The sequence below is a fragment of the Xenopus laevis genome, chromosome 4S (genome assembly GCF_017654675.1).
Source record: "Xenopus laevis strain J_2021 chromosome 4S, Xenopus_laevis_v10.1, whole genome shotgun sequence".
NCBI lineage: Eukaryota > Metazoa > Chordata > Amphibia > Anura > Pipidae > Xenopus > Xenopus laevis.
In genome coordinates, this window is record NC_054378.1 from 71742748 (window position 1) to 71762200 (window position 19453).

Here is a 19453-nt window from a genome sequence, read left to right on the forward strand (position 1 = left end):
CAGGCACAAGTCACATGACATGGGGCAGCTGGGAAATTGACAGATTTAAGTGCAGAATTCTGCTGGAGTAGCACTATTAACTGATGTGTTTTGAAAAAAAACATGTTTTCCGATGGCAGGATCCCTTTAAACATCTTTGCCTGACCCTGACCCTGCACATGCTCAGTGTGGTCTGGGCTGCTTAGGGATCGTCATAAACAAAGCTGCTTGAATTCTGCACGGCTGGTAAGTAAGGGCGGGGGCTCCCCCTGCTGTTCATAAGTATGATTGTTTCCCTGCTCAGCAGTTAGGGACCATCTGACAATTCCACAGCAGTAAATGATGGGAGAATTTCACTGCATACAGTCAGGTTTCTTATAAAAATGGTACACATTTTTTAATTAAAGTATATTGGAGATAGGTTTCTTTTTCATTAAGGAAAGTAAAAATGGAATTTTTTTTTCCTTTCCTTGTCCTTTAAGGTGGCCATACACAGGCAGATTAAAACTGCCGATATCGGTCCTTTAGACCGATTCGGCAGCTTATACACCCATGTGTGGGGCTCCTAATGGGTTCTCCCGATCGATATCAGGCCAGATATCGATCGGTCAAATTAGATTTTTTTTTTGTACGATCCAGGACCGCATCGGCTAATTGATGTGGTCCTGCGACCCATCGGAGCCCATTTGTAGTATTGTAATCCGATCGTTCAGCCCCATCCCATATTGCCCAGCCGTTAGGGTTAAGATCCGTTCGTTTGGCGACCTTGCCAAACGAGCGGATGTTATAGTGTATGGCCACCTTTAACGGCTGTCAATGTAATATAATGATGAGTGAATCTAACCTGTTTTGCTTAACAGAAAATTCACAAAACGGCAAAGAATGTGCCAAATGCATTGACGTCAATGGGCAACACTTTTTTTTGACAAATCTTTTCAGTCTATGGGCGTCTTTTTTGCAATGAAACCTGCCGATAAATTTCGCTCATTACTAGTTACTAATAAAGATAAATGACATTTAACTTGACAAAACACTGAACCATGTGGTACCCAGTTTACAATGCTGACCCAGTTGGAATATGTTCATTATATAACAACCATCTGGTCTCAGACAGTTCTACATGCTGTTGTTTGGCTTTTGATTCATTGATATAATTTTTCTGTGGTTATCTTGTTCCATGTGCCACATCAACTCTCTACCAGTCTTACTGATGGAACTTACTTGGGTGTTGTATCTTACTATACCACTGAATACATTTTCAAAACCTAGAAAATAGATCCATTTGCATTTTACTTGCATCCACTTGTCCCTGCATGCATGGAGCAAATCCATGGAAATCTGCACCAGGAGGAAGAGGAAGACAGAAGGTCACTGTGTTTTTCCAAAGTAGAAAAATGCTGCAGTTCCAATCCACATGTATAATTACATTACTATTATTTTTTAATAGATAGCTATGATGACTGTCAAAATAATGTTCTTTACAGATTAGACTTTATACATGGAAAAGGAGGTGGGGAGAGGGAATATTGGATTAAGGCTGTGGTCATAATGTACAAAGGGAATTTTAATTCTTCCTACTGATCATGGCTACTGGTCCAACCCCCAACATTTGTAGACATTCTACTTGACTTAAAGGAACAGTAACACCAAAAAATGAAAGTGTTTTAAAGTAAGGAAAATATCATGTAATGTTGCCCTGTACTGGCAAAACTGATCTGTTTGCTTCAGAAACACTACTATAGTTCATATAAACAAGCTGCTTAGTAGCAATTGCGGAATTGAAAAACCGTTATATGGCACAGGATAAATAATGGATAACAGATAACATTATGTTCTACAGAGCTTATCTGCTATCTGCTGTGTAATTTGAGCCTTTACTCCTTTGAATGGCTGCCCCCATTGCTACACAGCAGCTTATTTATATAAACTATAGTAGTGTTTCTGAAACAAACACAGCAGTTTTACTAGCGCAGGGCAACACTGCATTATATTTTTATTACTTTAAAACAATTGCTTTTTTGATGTTACTGGTCCTTTAACTTAAAAGCAGCAATAAAAATCTACTGACATAGCCCTTAAATATTTGGGCAAAAAAAAGATAGGAAATAATAAAAACTGTTATTCTTTGTTTAGCACTAACAAACTATTCTACAGTACTTTACAGATATCGTTCATTATTCATATTAGTCCCTGCCCCAGTGAAGTTTCAGTTTATGGTCTCTTCACATTCACACACAAAGGCACATACTTGAGTTGATTTTAAAAGTTAAGAGGTATGAGTGGGGGGAAAAACTGGGGTACGCAGAGAAAACCCACACAAGCGCTTTCAGATGTAAAGGAAAACTGTTAGGGTAAGATATTGTCTCCTTTATTTGAATAATCATGTGAAAGAACATTGCCTTATTTCTTAAATATAATTACGTCGGCGCCCAAAGCCATACAATGATATACAGTGCCTTCAGGCAAATCTGATAATTTGATCTGGAAAAGGTGGCTAGATTTACAAGTTAAAGCCTTATTATAGTCTCTTTGTGTGAGTGTGACACTATGGTGTGATTATTGTCAGGAAAATGTTCTTTAGTTAATAATCACCAAGAGTGCCATACTCCTGTAAAAGCCACAAAGACATGTGTGGCAGCACAAATTGGGATTTCATATATGATAAATAGAGAATGTTTTGGTTGGGGGGGGTAAACATTTTAGATTCTTATCTGTTTCACATATCTGTTTTTTGGTCACCTTACATATTTAGCTACTGGATATATTATTAATTAAGCTACTTTTTTTTTTGTTTTTTAATGTCTGTTTCTGCTCTATGAAGCATATATATTTATTGTCCTTTATATAATGTTGATATATATTACATAGCACTTTGCAGAGAATATTAATACACATCACTTCTGCACCTCAGGTCTAAAGTGTAATTTTTCTACCAGCTATGCCAGCACATTGGAGTGTGGGACAAAACACTAGTAGGAGATTAACCCAAACATGGGAACATCCATGAAGTTAGCAACATGGTCAGGGTTCAACTAGAGCCAGTGCTGGAAGGTTATCTTCTATGCCACCATTCTGCTTCCAAAATAACATATAAATTATGCTCAGTATACTTGATTTGTATAGAGCATTTTTGCCCATTTCGATCAAGCCTCATATGGCACAAACACCCTACAACAAATTTAGAATATTTATGAAATGTTGACAACTAAGCATCTATAATTACTTATTTTATCTGCTTAAAAGCAATTAAATATTTAAAGGGGACCTGTCACCTCGATGATTTACAAAAAACATCCAGAAATGCAAACCATACATTTAAACAATATATTTATGAACTCCTCTACCTCTGTAAATTATTCCAGTAGTGCCAAACCCATCTCTGTATTTTATTGAGTAAGGAACCATATTGATCATCCATCTTTACCTCTGACATAGGTCCTGCATCGTTTAATATTGAGCGTGCGCTATTAGTGAAGTGATGTGTCTAGTTCGTAGTGGAATTGTGTGCTCTCTCTCAATGAAACTGCGCAAGATTCTTTGCCTGAACTAGGGAGGGGGAGAATAGAGAGTTGTGACGTTGAATACACGGAGATGCCTCTATCCCTTAGTTATATAGCATATAGGTGGAGTTGCTTCATTTTGATTGACAGCACATATAAGCAGAGATATCTTTGTAAATATTACTTCAACAAAAAAAATCAGTACTGTATTTCAGTACCGTCCATTGTGCTAGTTCAAGGATTTCAAGGTAAGAATGACAGGTCCACGTTAATAATAATAATAATAATAATTGTTTAATAAAATAATTGTTTAAAGTGTAGACTTTATGTTCTGTCGACCCTAGACTCTTTATGTTTGTAGATTTTTTCTCTTCACCCTAAGTGAGGCCTGTCACGACAGCAGATTTCTTTTTGGTCAGATGGTCACTAGGTGGTGCTGTAATTTCGTAGGGATGGATTGATGAATTACTTATTACCTTCATGCAAAAGCAATGCTTGGTCTGAAAAGATCACAGTTGACCTTGCAGATCCAGTATAAATGTGTGAGCTCTGCAGCTAGTATGTCCGTAAACTCTTGGTTGTGTTTGTCACAACAGCCACATGCAGGCATTTAGCAGCAATCGAAGCTTCATTACTGGAGTGACAGTATATTAAACTGTCAGTGACATCTGTAGCAAGTAGTTGTTTGTCTATATCGGGGAATCAACTGCTATATTTAAGCCATGTTGATCTTTTGTTAACACTTTAACTGTATGTTCAGACGTATAAATGAAATATTCCTTTCACAGTCTGTTTAAAGTGAAGAGACCTGTGCTTATAGCTGAGCAGAATCTGACACGTATGTGGGGGTTTATTATTTCTTTATGTTTATAGTTTATACAGAGCAGACAACAAGATTTGTTGTTAAATCTATAATCCTTATGGACTATCTGAGTGTAAAACTCAACTTCCTTATGAAGCCCACATAATTTCTTTTTAAGCTCCTGTAAGACATATGAATTCAGAGGCTGAAAGGCAGAAGATGTAAGGACTATGACCTGCTCCTATGCTCAGAGAAGCATTGTGTAGAACAGGCAGCACTATTATTCATTAACAGGAATCTGCCATTTTAACATTGATGGATAGCATCTCGTCCCTCTGAGGCACACAGCTTGTACAGACCATAAAGCATGGGCACAGTTTAAATATGGACCTGCTCAGCTTCAGGGCTGTCAACTATCTGTCTTTCTGCCTGTAGCACAGGTGCAGTCTTGGGTTTCACCAAATGAACACATTTGTTTAATAGGACCCTCTAAAATTCTAAAGGGAGTGTTTTATTTTAAAATGGAGTATATGCCAGAGAAACACAATCTTCAGTCAGAAAATAATGTCATGTAAAGGAATTGGCAGTGTTGCCCATGTGGTATTTTAAATTAATGGTATTCTATATATGAAGAATGGATATTTCAGGTTTCATTTCACCTGATCCAGTTTACTGTATATTTCCAGGCTAAGTGTAGGCTGGGGGTCCCCAACCTTTTTTAACTGTGAGCCACATTCAAATGTAAAGAGAGTTGGGGAGCAACCTAAGTATGATAAAAAGTTCCTGTGGTGCCAACTAAGGGCCGTGATTGGCTATTTGGTACCCCATATGTTTACTAGTAGGTTACAGGAGGCTCTGTTAGGCAGTACACTGTTTTTTATGCATCTGCTTTGGGTCCACTGGGAGCAACATCCTAGGGCAGTGCTGTCCAATTTATATGGTAAAGAGGGCAGGAATTTTTCTGATTTACATGATGGAGGGCTGATAATGGAAGCCAGTGTTAGCCACTCCCTGTTAAATCCATATGCCTCCTTCTCCCCTGTGTATAATACAGTACCCCAGCATATAATTAAACACCTTAGGGGCCCCTAACAATAATTTTCAAATGCTAACCACCCCCCAGAACAAATACCAGACTTAAGTTCCATAGGGATCATAGGTCAGGCAGAGTATGGCAAACACAGCGTGCAAAGAGCAGGCAAAGTATGACACACACCGGGAACATAGGGAAAACAGAACAGAGCAGGAGACAGGAAAATCAGGACCACTCTAATATATACTACATACAGTGACACAAGTGTGAACAGTACCTGGTTTTAGGATGTGAACAGTAGAGGAGTCACAAGTGTGAACAATGCAGGTGATTACACTGTAAATTTGAAGTTTAAACAATGCAGGGTCCAGTTAATCTCTGTAGTTCTACCTTTTAAAGTTTACACATGGTAAGCAGACACAGCAGGCAGACTTTGATGTGGAGGACCACATAAAGGGTGGGTCGGCCCGCGGGCCGCCAATTGGACAGCCCTGTCCTAGGGAATTGGTGAGCAACATGTTTTGCTCGCGAGCCACTGGTTGGAGATCACTAATGTAGGATGTACATTGAAACTAATGGGACTAAAATACAGGATATATATATATATAGAGAGAGAGATACAAGAGTCCTCTGCACTCAACCCATTATCAATATATTTAAGACAGAGACATTTTGTGCATACTGCTACTAAAAAATGCCTTACCCTTTAAACAAAACAGGGATTGTTTGTCCATATATTGCAATATATTTAAGCTGGCCAACTACGTCAAAGTCATCCCATATCTGGCCAGTCCTACGCTTAATTTTCATCTGATTCATTAAGAATTCAATTGCTTCATTATACAATTTACAAAGGGACTAAGTTTTACCTGCAACTCACTTGCTGCTTTCAAAGTAAAACTCCCAAACTTGTCTGCCCTTTTATTAGACACCAGTGGGATCACCTGACTATAGCTGGGAAGGGTGGGAGCTACAACATGGAGCTGGTCACTGCTCCTGTATAAACTATAACAAACAAGGGAAAGTTGTGCTCACCACAAATTTTTAAAACCATTAGGCGGGGGTGCAATGAGGCTGTGACCACAAAATACATATAGACAAATACAAGAGTCCTCTGCACATTTTAACTTAACTTTTATGACTTGTTTTATAAACTTACATAGCATTTCTGACGGAAGAGCCACACCGATTATATCTCTGACAGGAAATAAGAGCATTGCTATGGGCCCTTAAAGGGTTCTTAAATGTGTGTTTACCAATAATACATATCTGTCATCCAGCCCTACTTCTTAGCATTGTTTTGATGATGGATTGTGCTAAAGAAAGAGTTTTGTGGTAAATCTGCTACCCTTAAATGCAGGATCTGATAAGGACATTAAGCCATCAATGCTTTCTGCATTTTATGTCACTGTATGTTACCTATATAGCAAGTTGTACTAATATGTTCAGTCTTCATGAATGAACAATACATTATAGGGCAAGTATATTACCCCACAGTACCAGTGAAAGGACATACCCTTGTTGACTTGATGGGCATTCCTCTGTTTTTCTGTCTAATCATGTACAGTGGTGTGGAAAACTATTTGCCCCCTTCCTGATTTCTTATTCTTTTGCATGTTTGTCACACAAAATGTTTCTGATCATCAAACACATTTAACTATTAGTCAAAGATAACACAAGTAAACACAAAATGCAGTTTTTAAATGAGGGTTTTTATTATTTAGGGAGAAAAGAAGAAATCCAAACCTGTGTGAAAAAGTAATTGCCCCCTGAACCTAATAACTGGTTGGGCCACCCTTAGCAGCAATAACTGCAATCAAGCGTTTCCGATAACTTGCAACGAGTCTTTTACAGCGCTCTGGAGGAATTTTGGCCCACTCATCTTTGCAGAATTGTTGTAATTCAGCTTTATTTGAGGGTTTTCTAGCATGAACCGCCTTTTTAAGGTCATGCCACAACATCTCAATAGGATTCAGGTCAGGACTTTGACTAGGCCACTCCAAAGTCTTCATTTTGTTTTTCTTCAGCCATTCAGAGGTGGATTTGCTGGTGTGTTTTGGGTCATTGTCCTGCTGCAGCACCCAAGATCGCTTCAGCTTGAGTTGACGAACAGATGGCCGGACATTCTCCTTCAGGATTTTTTGGTAGACAGTAGAATTCATGGTTCCATCTATCACAGCAAGTCTTCCAGGTCCTGAAGCAGCAAAACAACCCCAGACCATCACACTACCACCACCATATTTTACTGTTGGTATGATGTTCTTTTTCTGAAATGCTGTGTTACTTTTACGCCAGATGTAACGGGACGCGCACCTTCCAAAAAGTTCAACTTTTGTCTCGTCGGTCCACAAGGTATTTTCCCAAAAGTCTTGGCAATCATTGAGATGTTTTTTAGCAAAATTGAGACGAGCCTTAATGTTCTTTTTGCTTAAAAGTGGTTTGCGCCTTGGAAATCTGCCATGCAGGCCGTTTTTGCCGAGTCTCTTTCTTATGGTGGAGTCGTGAACACTGACCTTAATTGAGGCAAGTGAGGCCTGCAGTTCTTTAGATGTTGTCCTGGGGTCTTTTGTGGCCTCTCGGATGAGTTGTCTCTGCGCTCTTGGGGTAATTTTGGTCGTCCGGCCACTCCTGGGAAGGTTCACCACTGTTCCATGTTTTTGCCATTTGTGGATAATGGCTCTCACTGTGGTTCGCTGGAGTCCCAAAGCTTTAGAAATGGCTTTATAACCTTTGAAATTGAACTCAGGTGTGATAAACCACAGTTAAGTTATTTTTTAACAAGGGGGGCAATCACTTTTTCACACAGGCCCATGTAGATTTGGAGTTTTTTTTCTCCCTTAATAACGTAAACCTTCATTTAAAAACTGCATTTTGTGTTCAATTATGTTATCTTTGACTAATAGTTAACGGTTTTTGATGAGCAGAAACATTTAAGTGTGACAAACATGCAAAAGAATAAGAAATCAGGAAGGGGGCAAATAGTTTTTCACACCACTGTATATGCACTCAACGTTCTAGAGGTCGATTGTACTTCTTTAAATCTGAAACTAGTAAAACTTTCCCACAACTGCATTATGCTGCAGTCTATTATTTTATGTTTTTTTATTGATGGTCCTCTCTCTGTTCTTCCACACTAATTCTTGGTTGGGGGCTTTTTGTAAGCAACATGCAGACATCATTAGTGTGTCAGCTTTTCCATTGACCGTTGGATTTGCCCTGAATTTTACCCCTTCTCGATGTGCTCTTTATTTGCCAGCAGTGTCCATAGAGAAGCACAGACGCTATCCTCTCACACATGCATGCTCAGGCACAATGTATTTCTGGCTTTATGTGCACATTTTTCTTGTCAGACTGACAGACTCGCTAAGTGGATTTCTCCCTCATACACGGACGGATTATCACATTACCTCAATGTCCTACATAAACATATTACTTTATATTCAATAGGCCTAATGAATATAAAATGCTGCATACGGTTTCTTTTTGGGAATGAGGAAGGCTGTATAGATTTGTAATGAAGGAAGATATAACCACCTCTACAATCTTCCCCACATCACCCAGAGTTCAGATAGATTGCAATGAAAAATCAATTTGTTTATTGTAGGAATATTGTGTATTGATATTGTAATAATAAGTCAGGATTGATTTAGGGCTACACTATCAAGTGAATGGGTCAACCCAGAGTTAATGAAAGTGCATTTTATATGTGGCTTATTTTATTTCTGCTTCGGTTGGAACCCTATCTAATTGTGCATATGTATATGATAAAAATATATGGTAATGTGCATCTTTCCTCCCCAAAAAATGAATTTTATGGTTAACCTTTACTTGACATTTTCAAAGTATAAACCTTTATATTGACAGTTCTTACCTTTTCCTTAAATTAAAAAAAATAATGGTTTGGTAAGATAAGTGTCCATCTACATGCAATACCAGTCTTAACTTAAGTTGTAACTAGTCTCTTTGGAATAACACATGACCTAATATGGAGTTCCCCATATCTACACAGACATAAATCAGCTGTTCCTGCAAGTAAACTCTACTGGGTAAAGTTGTCCACAAACAAGTAGATGTTCCCCTTCAACTAGCAGTCTAACAAGAGAATCATTAGCTAGTTTGGCTTTGTTTGTGGATCAAATTGGACAAAAAAGTCCCAGATATATTCTTTTGGCAGTCTTTAACAACAGTGTTAGTATTTAGTGCTGCTTGGTAGGGAGCACTGAGCACTAACATTCATCTCTAAATCATTAATCCTCAATGCAAATTGCATTAACAATTTATTTTCTGCTGGAATGTTTTTTTTTTTCATCAAAATCTAAAATATCAGATTTAGATAATGATAACACAGCACAATAAGTCACTCACGGTGTATAATTGTTAAATCTGATTGTTGCCCTGTTTGAATACTTTGAAATGAATTGGCTAAGTCTTTATAAGAGGCTGCCACACAGTTGCAGTTTCAAAAATAGGTCACACTAAAAAAAATATATATATATATTATTATAGGTCCTTTTCTTTCTGTGTTAATGTAGTCATCCTACTGTCTAAATAATCAGATGTCAATTCTGCTGGATCATCACCCTGTATGACCAACATGCACAAATTCCAATTGTATAACCTACTGGCACAGTAGCATCCCCAAAGAATTGCAGATATTTTAATCACACGATATTCATCCACGGTCAGATCAAAATTATCTGGCCGTGGGAGCAATCTTAGGGCATTAACAATGATGCTGAACTGGGCCATTATGTTTTATACAGAAATTAGCCACGTTTAACTGTGACAAATGGCTTTATTGCCAAGATATATTGCTAGTTATTGGCCAAGTTCATGGATGATTAACTATATTCAAAATGAATATTTGTGTTACTAGAACAGAACTCTTCTGCTGTTCCATGGGATTTGTTTCCTTGTTCCTCGATAATGTGCTGCTAATCGTTGTTTTAGTGTCATTCATTTTCCACGCAGAAATCAGATTCAGCAGGTAATAATTCCCCTAACAAGCTTTCATCTCAAGGCTTTTGTGTTTTTCTCTAGCAGTTTTTGCTTTTGATTAGAGTTTATAAAATTCTCTCTTCTCATGTCCCATGAGCCTAGCCTGTAATGTGTTATTAAATCAGCTGAAGCGGATTACATGATAAAATCAATGACAAGCTGTAATTGCATATTAGCAGCTGTTTCTGCCATTGTTGTGTTTATATTATTATTATTTATTTTTCATTGGAGAGGGGGAGTGGTCAGAGCATCAATGTAATAACACTATTTACCATGCGCTTGATGTGAATCTGTGTTGCCTTATTAATTTAATGCGCTAGGGGCTTCTGTTTGTTTCTAGCTGGGAACATTAAGCAACAACACAGACATGACATGAAAGAAATATATCTTTTATTTCAAAAAGCTCCAACATTTTCCACAGCTTTGTACACTGCTAGGTCTCATGACATTGGTATGGTATAAAAGAGGACATATTGAACAAAATATATAGAGTTTTAGCAAATATACACATATATGTCTTTTTTAACTTCAGTCTAGCTCAAAACTTTCAATTTGATATCAAACAAGTTGATCATTGAGGCTTGCCAACCTAGCTACCAAATAAGTGCAGTTTGCTTGTGTTGATGCTCTTTTTAAGCATTTGTTTTGATCTCCCTGAGCTCAAAACTAGGTTTTAGATGTAAAAAATCATATTAATACTGTAGTTAGCATATGATTAATCCCTTGTGGAAGAACCTCTGCCTTAAAGTTTCCTCTACCCGTGTCATTTTATTTCCAAGATTTTCCAGAGCAGCACCGTACCCAGATGAATAAATTACCATATAGGGGCAGATTTATTAAGGTTTGAATTGGAAATTCAAATTCGAATTTTCGAGTTGGATTTTTGGTCAAAACTCACAAAGTCTTGTTGGGAAGAATTTGAGATTTATCATACCTGGACCCTGGGAACAATTTGAATTTGACGATTTGCCACCTAAAACCTGAGTAGATGTAGAAGTCAATGTCAGAGGTCCAGTGACCCATTTGAAGATGTTAATAGCCTTCCTGACATTCTCTGAAAAAAACCTCAAATGAGTTTAGTCATATTTGATGAATTTGATTGAGTTTTAGAGATTCTATTTTTTACTTAATTTTACTTTTGATAAAATTGCCCCATAATGTTCAACATTCCCCACTTTATGAAAACTGACATTCCTGACATTCTCTGATCTGGTAGAGCAGCTTTATGTATTTCATTATTGTCTGGCTAATTAAAAAAACACTAAACTAAATACATAATTATTATGTACTGATGTGAGTAGCAGAACAGTCAGTGATGGGTGAATCTGACCCATTAAGCTTTGCCGAAAACTCATGAAATTGCCAAAATGTATTGAAGTCTATGGGTGACAACATTTTTTGACGCACAACAAATCTTTTTTGACACAAAACTATTTTGTTATCAATTGGAGTCTATGTGCGTAATTTTTTGCTGCAAACCTTGTTGAAAGTGTTTCCTTATCAATAGATACAAGTAGTAATAATAATCTCATAGTTTGCCTCCCTTCTACCACCTGCCTAGGGACTGAACTATAATGTAAGTGCTATTTTACTGCAGTATTCATCTCAGGCCTGCACTTGCCAGTTCAGTCTAACTGTCATACAAAGAGGTTTTATATATAAAACGTATTAAAACCAAGATACTTTTATGCCCTAAAAGATAAAATGCTATCCTTATAATGTCATGCTGTTTTTCTAATTTATAAATAAAGGGGCAAGTATTTTCTCCATCTGCTCATTACCAGATTACCAGCTTAATAGCATAGCGTGACTAATTTATTTGTTTTTTATCCTAAGAAAAATGCTTTGAATTTGAGCAGATAATACAGTGCTTTACAGTATACATAGAGAAGGGCTAATCTCGTGTTCTTCTTTCTATACCTCATATAGATGCCCTGAATTATTTTGACTTTTCCTTTTGATCATTTCACATTTGTGCTATGGGATAATGTTTTTAGGGTTCCATATTCACATGTTCAGTTAGGTTGCAAATTGACTGAATTGTATGAAATATCTGCATGAGTGTGAACAGCTTTAGAAGCTTGAGAAAAGAAGCTGATAAAGTCAAGAAACATGTTTAGAAACATTGTGTGCAAAGAGAACATTAGATCTACCCCTGCCTCTATTTGCTATTCCACACTGAGCAGCTTGTTGAAGAAGATGAAACAGATGTGCCCATTATGAAGAGTTAATGTCTATCCTGACCCTCTGTCTTCTTAGTAAGGCCCTGAAGCCACAGAAGTCTCTGTGTTCTAATGGGAACTGGGTTCTGTCAGAGCAGAGAGCTGATCCCAGGAACTATATAGTCCAATTCATCGCTAAGTTATTGGGGACATAACCCTGTCCATTAGCTAAAAATTACTGAAATTACTTCTCGTCCTGCGCCGAGAGCTTCAGGGCTCTGTCATATGCGAAAATTTAACTAGACCTACAATGTGTTGCCCTGGGCAACTGAAAGAGCTTTAAGTTTAATTAAAAGTTGTTTTTTTTTGTAGGGGACCTTAACTTGATGCTCGTTCCACACATTGTCTGACACATTCTCCTGCTGGAGTAAAGAACACTCACATTTATACGCTTATATACTTTGATGCACACACATAAATGAAAAGGTTACAAATATATTCATTGATTTTGAATAGCAAAGTAAAAAAATATGATAATGAAAATATTTACTTTAGTTTGTGTTCTGTTTTGATTTCAAGATTTTTCATTCTTTGTGACCCGTAACAGTTTAGATGACTGGAATGAACAACGCAAATAAAAGCCTCACACTCAGCAAAAAACTGTAACAAATTTCTGGGGTTCCTTTTGCACTTGAATCCCTCTAGCCTTTCAAATGTATGGATCTCTTTATGTAATAGCAGATCTTATTTTGTTTTTCATTTTCTTAAGTGATAGGTCTTGAGAATCTCAAAAGTGACTGTAATGATTGGTTGAAGTGGAGCAGTTCCCATAGTCCTGGGGTACAAGAAGACTTGGGACTTTAATAGATCACCGCCAAATGTCCTTCTCTCTCTGTTAGCCACCTCTATTTGCTATCAGACAGCACTTGTGTCTCCTAGACAGTGAAATATGGCCACAATTAGCCCGGATACAGTTCAATTATGATAAACAGCGATCGCACCCTTTAAGCCATGATTAAAAGGCCTCCCCCTTTGATAGAGAGACCTAATTTCACATTATTATCGCCTGGGCTTGATTATAAAGCACTCTGCAGGTTTACAGGGAGAGATGGATGTGGAGTCTTCTTTATCATTTACACATCAGTAGGAATACAGCCTCCTCTACTCCCTAACATTCATTTTCATTTTTCCTTCCATCCTTTCTCATCTCTCTTCCGGGAACCCCTTCCTTCCCCTGCCTAAAACACCCTGCAAATCCACTACCCTGGCACTGGCCTCTGCCACACATAAGTTGGCAAAGTCACCCTTACGCTAACAGTTTGATAAATGTCTACGGTGTAATGAAATGGAGACATCAAGGCGTGGGGGTGAAGAAGAAAAAAACGTTAATCCGACAGAACGCAGCTGTCCCAAAACGAAGGGAAGAAGGATGGCCAGCTCTGCTGTGTTCTGTCAAGGGAGAAATTACACATTTACTTTTGCTTTTTCTTAAGGAGACGGTCCTCATAGATCAAAACATGGATTTACAAGCCAATTTCCAACATGAAATATAGACAGCAGGAATCAATTTAAGTCCAGGTTCTATTTTAGAGGCTGTTCTTGTCCTGCCTGTTCACCCCCACTAATGCTCCCTCCCTTGCTCCACACATTCTCTTTCTGTTTAACCCCCTCCAGTGGAAGCTGCTTATCCTGCACAGCGCATACAGCCATTTATATGAGAAGTTGCTTTTTATTTGTAATTATTGGGGGAAAGGCTACTACTTTTAAAATCTCTTAGGGACATTAATAATATGTCATCCATGGTGAGGGTCATTTACCTTTACCTCATTAGAAGCTTTTATTACATGGGCATAAAGAATATGAGCCTTATTAGAAATCTATCAACAAGCATAAACCAGAGCAATATATCAGAGAAAGGAGACATTTCGCAGAATGGGCATTCGTCTTGTTATCGAATCACTGCCTTTGGGGGGTTACAAGTAGGGGTATCCACCCCAACCCTAGTGCTTTCCCAGAGTATCAGTTGCATATAAAGGAAATATTAAGTAACTTCATTGCACCCTCAGTTATTCTCTTTTGTTAGAGAGGGCTTTTACTACAAAATATTTTGTGTATTAAGGTGTCATAATTAACACATTTTGTTAGACTGTTGTTTGACTACTACTCTCAAATCCCTCCAACACCCACTTGATATGTTAACAACGTGATGCCAGAGAATTCATTCTGCCATGTACAAGATTTTGACAGTTTTGGGTAACTGGTGACTTTTAATTCTTTGGTTTTTTTTTTCTCTGTATTTCCCTTCAATTAAGTTACCAGCTTCTCTTTTGCTTTTATCCACAGATGACTGCAGGAACATTGCTAACATCATGAAGACACTCGCTCATCGAGGCTTCATCTTCAAGCAGACCTCCAGGCGCATTTGATATAGTTACGGGACGGCTGTGGGGTGGGAGTGGGGCAGGAGGCTGCATGTAGCGCTTCCCTTACCGTGTGCTCACATGACAGGACATACAGGACTCAAGGTGGAGTGGAACCGCAGCTTGTTACGGACTGAGCATTGGTGTAAGAAAAGAACCAATGCTGGAAATCTGTTACATACCTGTATATATATGTCTCGTACAACTCCAGCTATCTCTGTGTATATCTGTTAAACAATATGCCATTGCAATTCCAACCCATCCCACATGCATTTTTAACTCAGTTTACCCACTTTGGGTATGAAGGCCTCGCGAGAGAACAGCCTATCAAACAAAGTTAACGCATGGCTATAGATTTTCTGAACAGGTTCTTCTTGTCTATGGTGTGTGATGGAGATCCTGGTAGAAACTTCCATATGAACCTTCCTGAAAACAGTATTTTAATGGTGTAATAATTCACGAAGAAACCCTAAATACATGTAGTTAAGAATGTTCTATAAGTGTGTAGGGACAAACTCCCTTTGCATTCATAGAGGTTTATAGGAAAGTTTTGGGCTTTGCCCTTTCTACACCCACACTCTGTATAACATAACAAAAATATTGATATCCTGCTTAAAGTTACAGTATCAATATATCTAGTATGGTCAATGCATAATTATAAATTCTATGTCGCTAGTGGTGGCATTGGGCTCATTGCGGTGCTTTTTGTTTGTTAGATTTTTTTTTTGTTTTAGGTACTTGTAGTTAGGTTCCCTGCTGACATGCTCCTATAGTTTGGTAGTGGTCTTTGGGTTTTTGCTGGAAGGCATGCTATTCACTAATGTCACTCTATAGTCTTCTATCTCTCTCTCTCTCTCTGCTCCTATCAGCTGTTGATTTATCCGGTCAGTTAACTTTGTAAGACCTACGTTCCCACTTTCTATTGGCCTGGTTTCTCAGCAGTGTGTTTTCTCAATCAGATTTGTTGGAATTTGAAATGTGGTGGTTTTCTGGTACTTTACAGTAGCAGATTAAATGCCAAAACAAGCCTTCAGAGTTTGGCATGCGATAAAATATATCTGATAATGCTGTATTCAGTAGAACTGTCTGCCTGAACACAGGTTAGCAACTAGAGGTAAAATGATAAATTAGAACTCAAACTGGGGTATCATCCAGTTATTTGATCTATAAGGTGTTCCTCTCCTGGAAAGACAGTATGTGCTACATCTTAACCAACAGTAGAATACATGAAATGTTTCTTCTATTATACGATCTTGGTTACCACATTCAAATTTGCCTAACTTTATTTGCATATACTATTTATTAAATGAAAATGACATGCAGTTTGACCCATGTGTTTCCCAGCCAGTCTCTGCATTTGAGAAATGGAAAGGTTGGATGAGAGACGGTAGACTTTTTTTGTGTTAAGAAAAAGTTTATAAAAAAATTACTTTTTAATTACAATTCAAACACAAGCACCCATCACCTCAATTTTAGCCTAAACCCTTGCAGTAATAATCTTTGATTTAATTTTGCACTGCCCTTGCCAACTTTTTGGGCAAGAAACTTTTATCTCCTGAATCTCTGTGGTTTCTTCCATTTGTAACACTGTCAGCTGGAAAGCCACAGCTATTGCTTCTTCTAGAATTATCATTTCTAAAGGTTTGAATTACAGATTTATTCCTTGGGCATTTATATACACTCACACATATATATATATATGATGACATTTTTTTTTCAAACAAATCTTTTCACATGTTCTACTGATTGTATGAAACAGATAATGTCTGATATCTGATTGACAGTCACACTGCCTGAGACTTCTCAGCAAGAGACTGAGTGTAGATTATATTACAGTTTTTTAAGATTTGTATTTGTGTACAGAGGTGGCCAGGAGGTAAAGGGGCCCAATGAGGCCCTAATTCATATATAAATTCAATAAAATATTGGAAAAACAAGTCAACCTCAAAACATTATGGGGGCCTGAAAAATGATTTGCTGTGGGGCCCAGTCTAGTTACGCCACTGTTTGTGTAATTGTTTTGCCCACAGAGCAGTGCCAGCTCCAGAAAGAAACTCAAAGACCTGTAACCAGAATTAAGCTGTTTTTGTTTTTTTACTAAATAATAATATGATACATTCAGTAGTCAACAAAAAAGTCTTAGATTGTTTAAAGAGGAAGAAAAAACTGTGTGTTGCACAAATAGTCGCAGCTGAGGTCTTTGCAGGATGATATGAGCAAACCTCTGGTAAAGACAGGCTGTGCTTCCTTCTTTGTAAAGTGATGGGTCGCTATTCTGTGACGCTCCCATCCACTCTGATAAGTCATGGGGTAATAACACAAAGGGAAGTCCTATCAGCAACCTATGGTATATGTGTGCACATATGCACGTCTGTCTGTTAGAAAAGCAATTTTCTATTTGTGTGTAAATGAGGCCACTGAGTCTAAATGCAAACAAAAGCAGAGACTTTATCCATGCGGTTGAGAAGTCTCTTAAAGCCCTTTTGCCAGCTATAACCTCCATCTGTTACACGTTTAAAAATATGATTTCAATTTCATTATCTCAAAAATGAACCCAGTCTTAATGAAACACACACACGAGAATATTCGCTACAAACTATTTTATAATGTCGGGTTTTCCCTAGGAGCGAACGTTTAAAGGTGGATGTCATATGAGAGAGATACTGTTACTAGAATTGAGTTCCCTTTCTTTGAACTACAAATAAAATGAACATTAGCTTTGCTTTTTCAAATGTGAGACAAGTTGTCCCTTTACTTTTTTTTCCAAAAAGACTTAGCCTCCTGCCCCTCACTGATACCCCTTCAGATAACTTCCCATCTGAAAGAGGCAGTAATATCATGTCCTGCAGCAACAGGGAAAAACCATGAAGCAGGAGTATCCAGGCACAGACCTCACCGATACTTCAAATGCACGACGGGTGTTGTTGTTCCAAATAAGTGAAAATGAATAAATGAACAAAATAAACAAGAAAAATAAAACAAATGAAGCTAAGATCTTGTGTGCATTGTATATGTGTAATCATTGTCTGTTTGTGGGTCCGACTGTCTAAATAGCCACACTACTTTTATATTTCCTTAGCAGCAGGATTTCCTAGACACCAGAACTGGCAAACCCTGTGAGAATAGTGGGTCCAGAATACCTGAAATCCAGTAAACCAGACCGAGCATTGAAATATGCAAGTCCTAAATGAAGATGAGAAGAACAGTATAACTTATGTGAGCCAATTGTTGGTGCTTTTGTGTCTACTTATCAGCAAAGATCATTGTTATGTGTGGATCTTAAGAAGCCTTCAGAGTCAGTCAGTTCCATATAGACATTGGTTAAATATTTCAAGCCCTCTTCTGCCTGGTAAGAGTTCCCCCTTGCATTGTTTTGTTCCCATTTATTGAACTGCCACAGGTTATTGCATTTATCTGCTTCTCTACCCAGACTGGGCTTCCTAGGGACCCACCAGAGAACATCAAGGTCTCATTCTCACAACAACTGGATGTGAATAGTGCTACATATATATGTTATATAGACATCTATCACTGAAGGAAATTTTCCCTGTTTGGGCTCCACTGGTATTGCCTGACCCCTCATGTCAAGTTTTTATATTTACATTAGATAACTAAATGAGTTAAATCATATATATATATATATATACATATATATATATATATACATATATATATATATATATATATATATATATATATATATATATATATATATAGTTTATGAGAATGCTCAAATTTATTTACATTTAGGGGCAGATTAATCAAAATGTGAGTATAGAGCGTAATAAATAACTCACCCACGTATTAATAGGTGAAAATTATAACCCACTATTTAATAAATACAATTCTAAAAATCCCATAGGCAGTGTCGGACTGGGACACCAGAGGCCCATCAAAAAACTTCGACCAGGGGCCCATCAATTAATGGGGTGCACTCATAGTACTATTTTTCTTCCTCTCCTCACTCAACCTTTATTCTCCTAGTGTCTTTTCTTTACATACTATACTCCATTTTCCATCTATTTAGCCTTTGTTCTCATAGAAATAGGGAATATCCATGAAATAGGTGAAAAGTTTAGCAGCATCAGGGTCCACTGACACCTTGGCCCACCGGGACTTTTCCTGGTATCCCAGTCGGCCAGTCTGACACTGTTCATATGTGGGTATGCAAGGGTATTACCAGGACAGGTGCTTTGCCCAAAGAGGCACCTTAGGGTCTGACATATCCAGGTGGGACATTCTATTGCACTGTGGTCTAGGTAGTACTGCAAGAATGACATAGGCTGAAGTAGCAGTGGGCTCCACCACCCAGACATGGACTGAAGTTGGACTGTGATGGGGGATATAAGAAGCATGGACCATTTTGCATGTAGTTGTTTGCAGTTACTACAGCATAAGACCTTCTCTTATTTGAGTTGTGCATTTTGGTAGATGATCAGTTTGTATACTATACTTTAGGCTTTTTGGTTCTGCAATAGATGTAAACCTAGCATTGAATTTGCTACTGCCTGAAGTAAACTTGGAAACAACTAGTGTGAATTGTGCTTACTGAGAAAGCT

At 37.9% G+C, this 19453-nt stretch overlaps 1 protein-coding gene across 1 annotated transcript in view; it reads left to right on the forward strand.

Moving 5' to 3' along the window:
* Positions 1-17886, forward strand: part of eri3.S (ERI1 exoribonuclease family member 3 S homeolog) — a 166210-nt gene extending 148324 nt beyond the window's left edge. Inside the window, exon 8 of the mRNA XM_018260850.2 lies at positions 14818-17886. Coding sequence (XP_018116339.1) covers positions 14818-14900 — 83 coding nt within the window. The 3' untranslated portion in view covers positions 14901-17886. The remainder of the gene's footprint in view (positions 1-14817) is intronic.
* The last annotated feature ends 1567 nt before the right edge of the window (positions 17887-19453 follow it).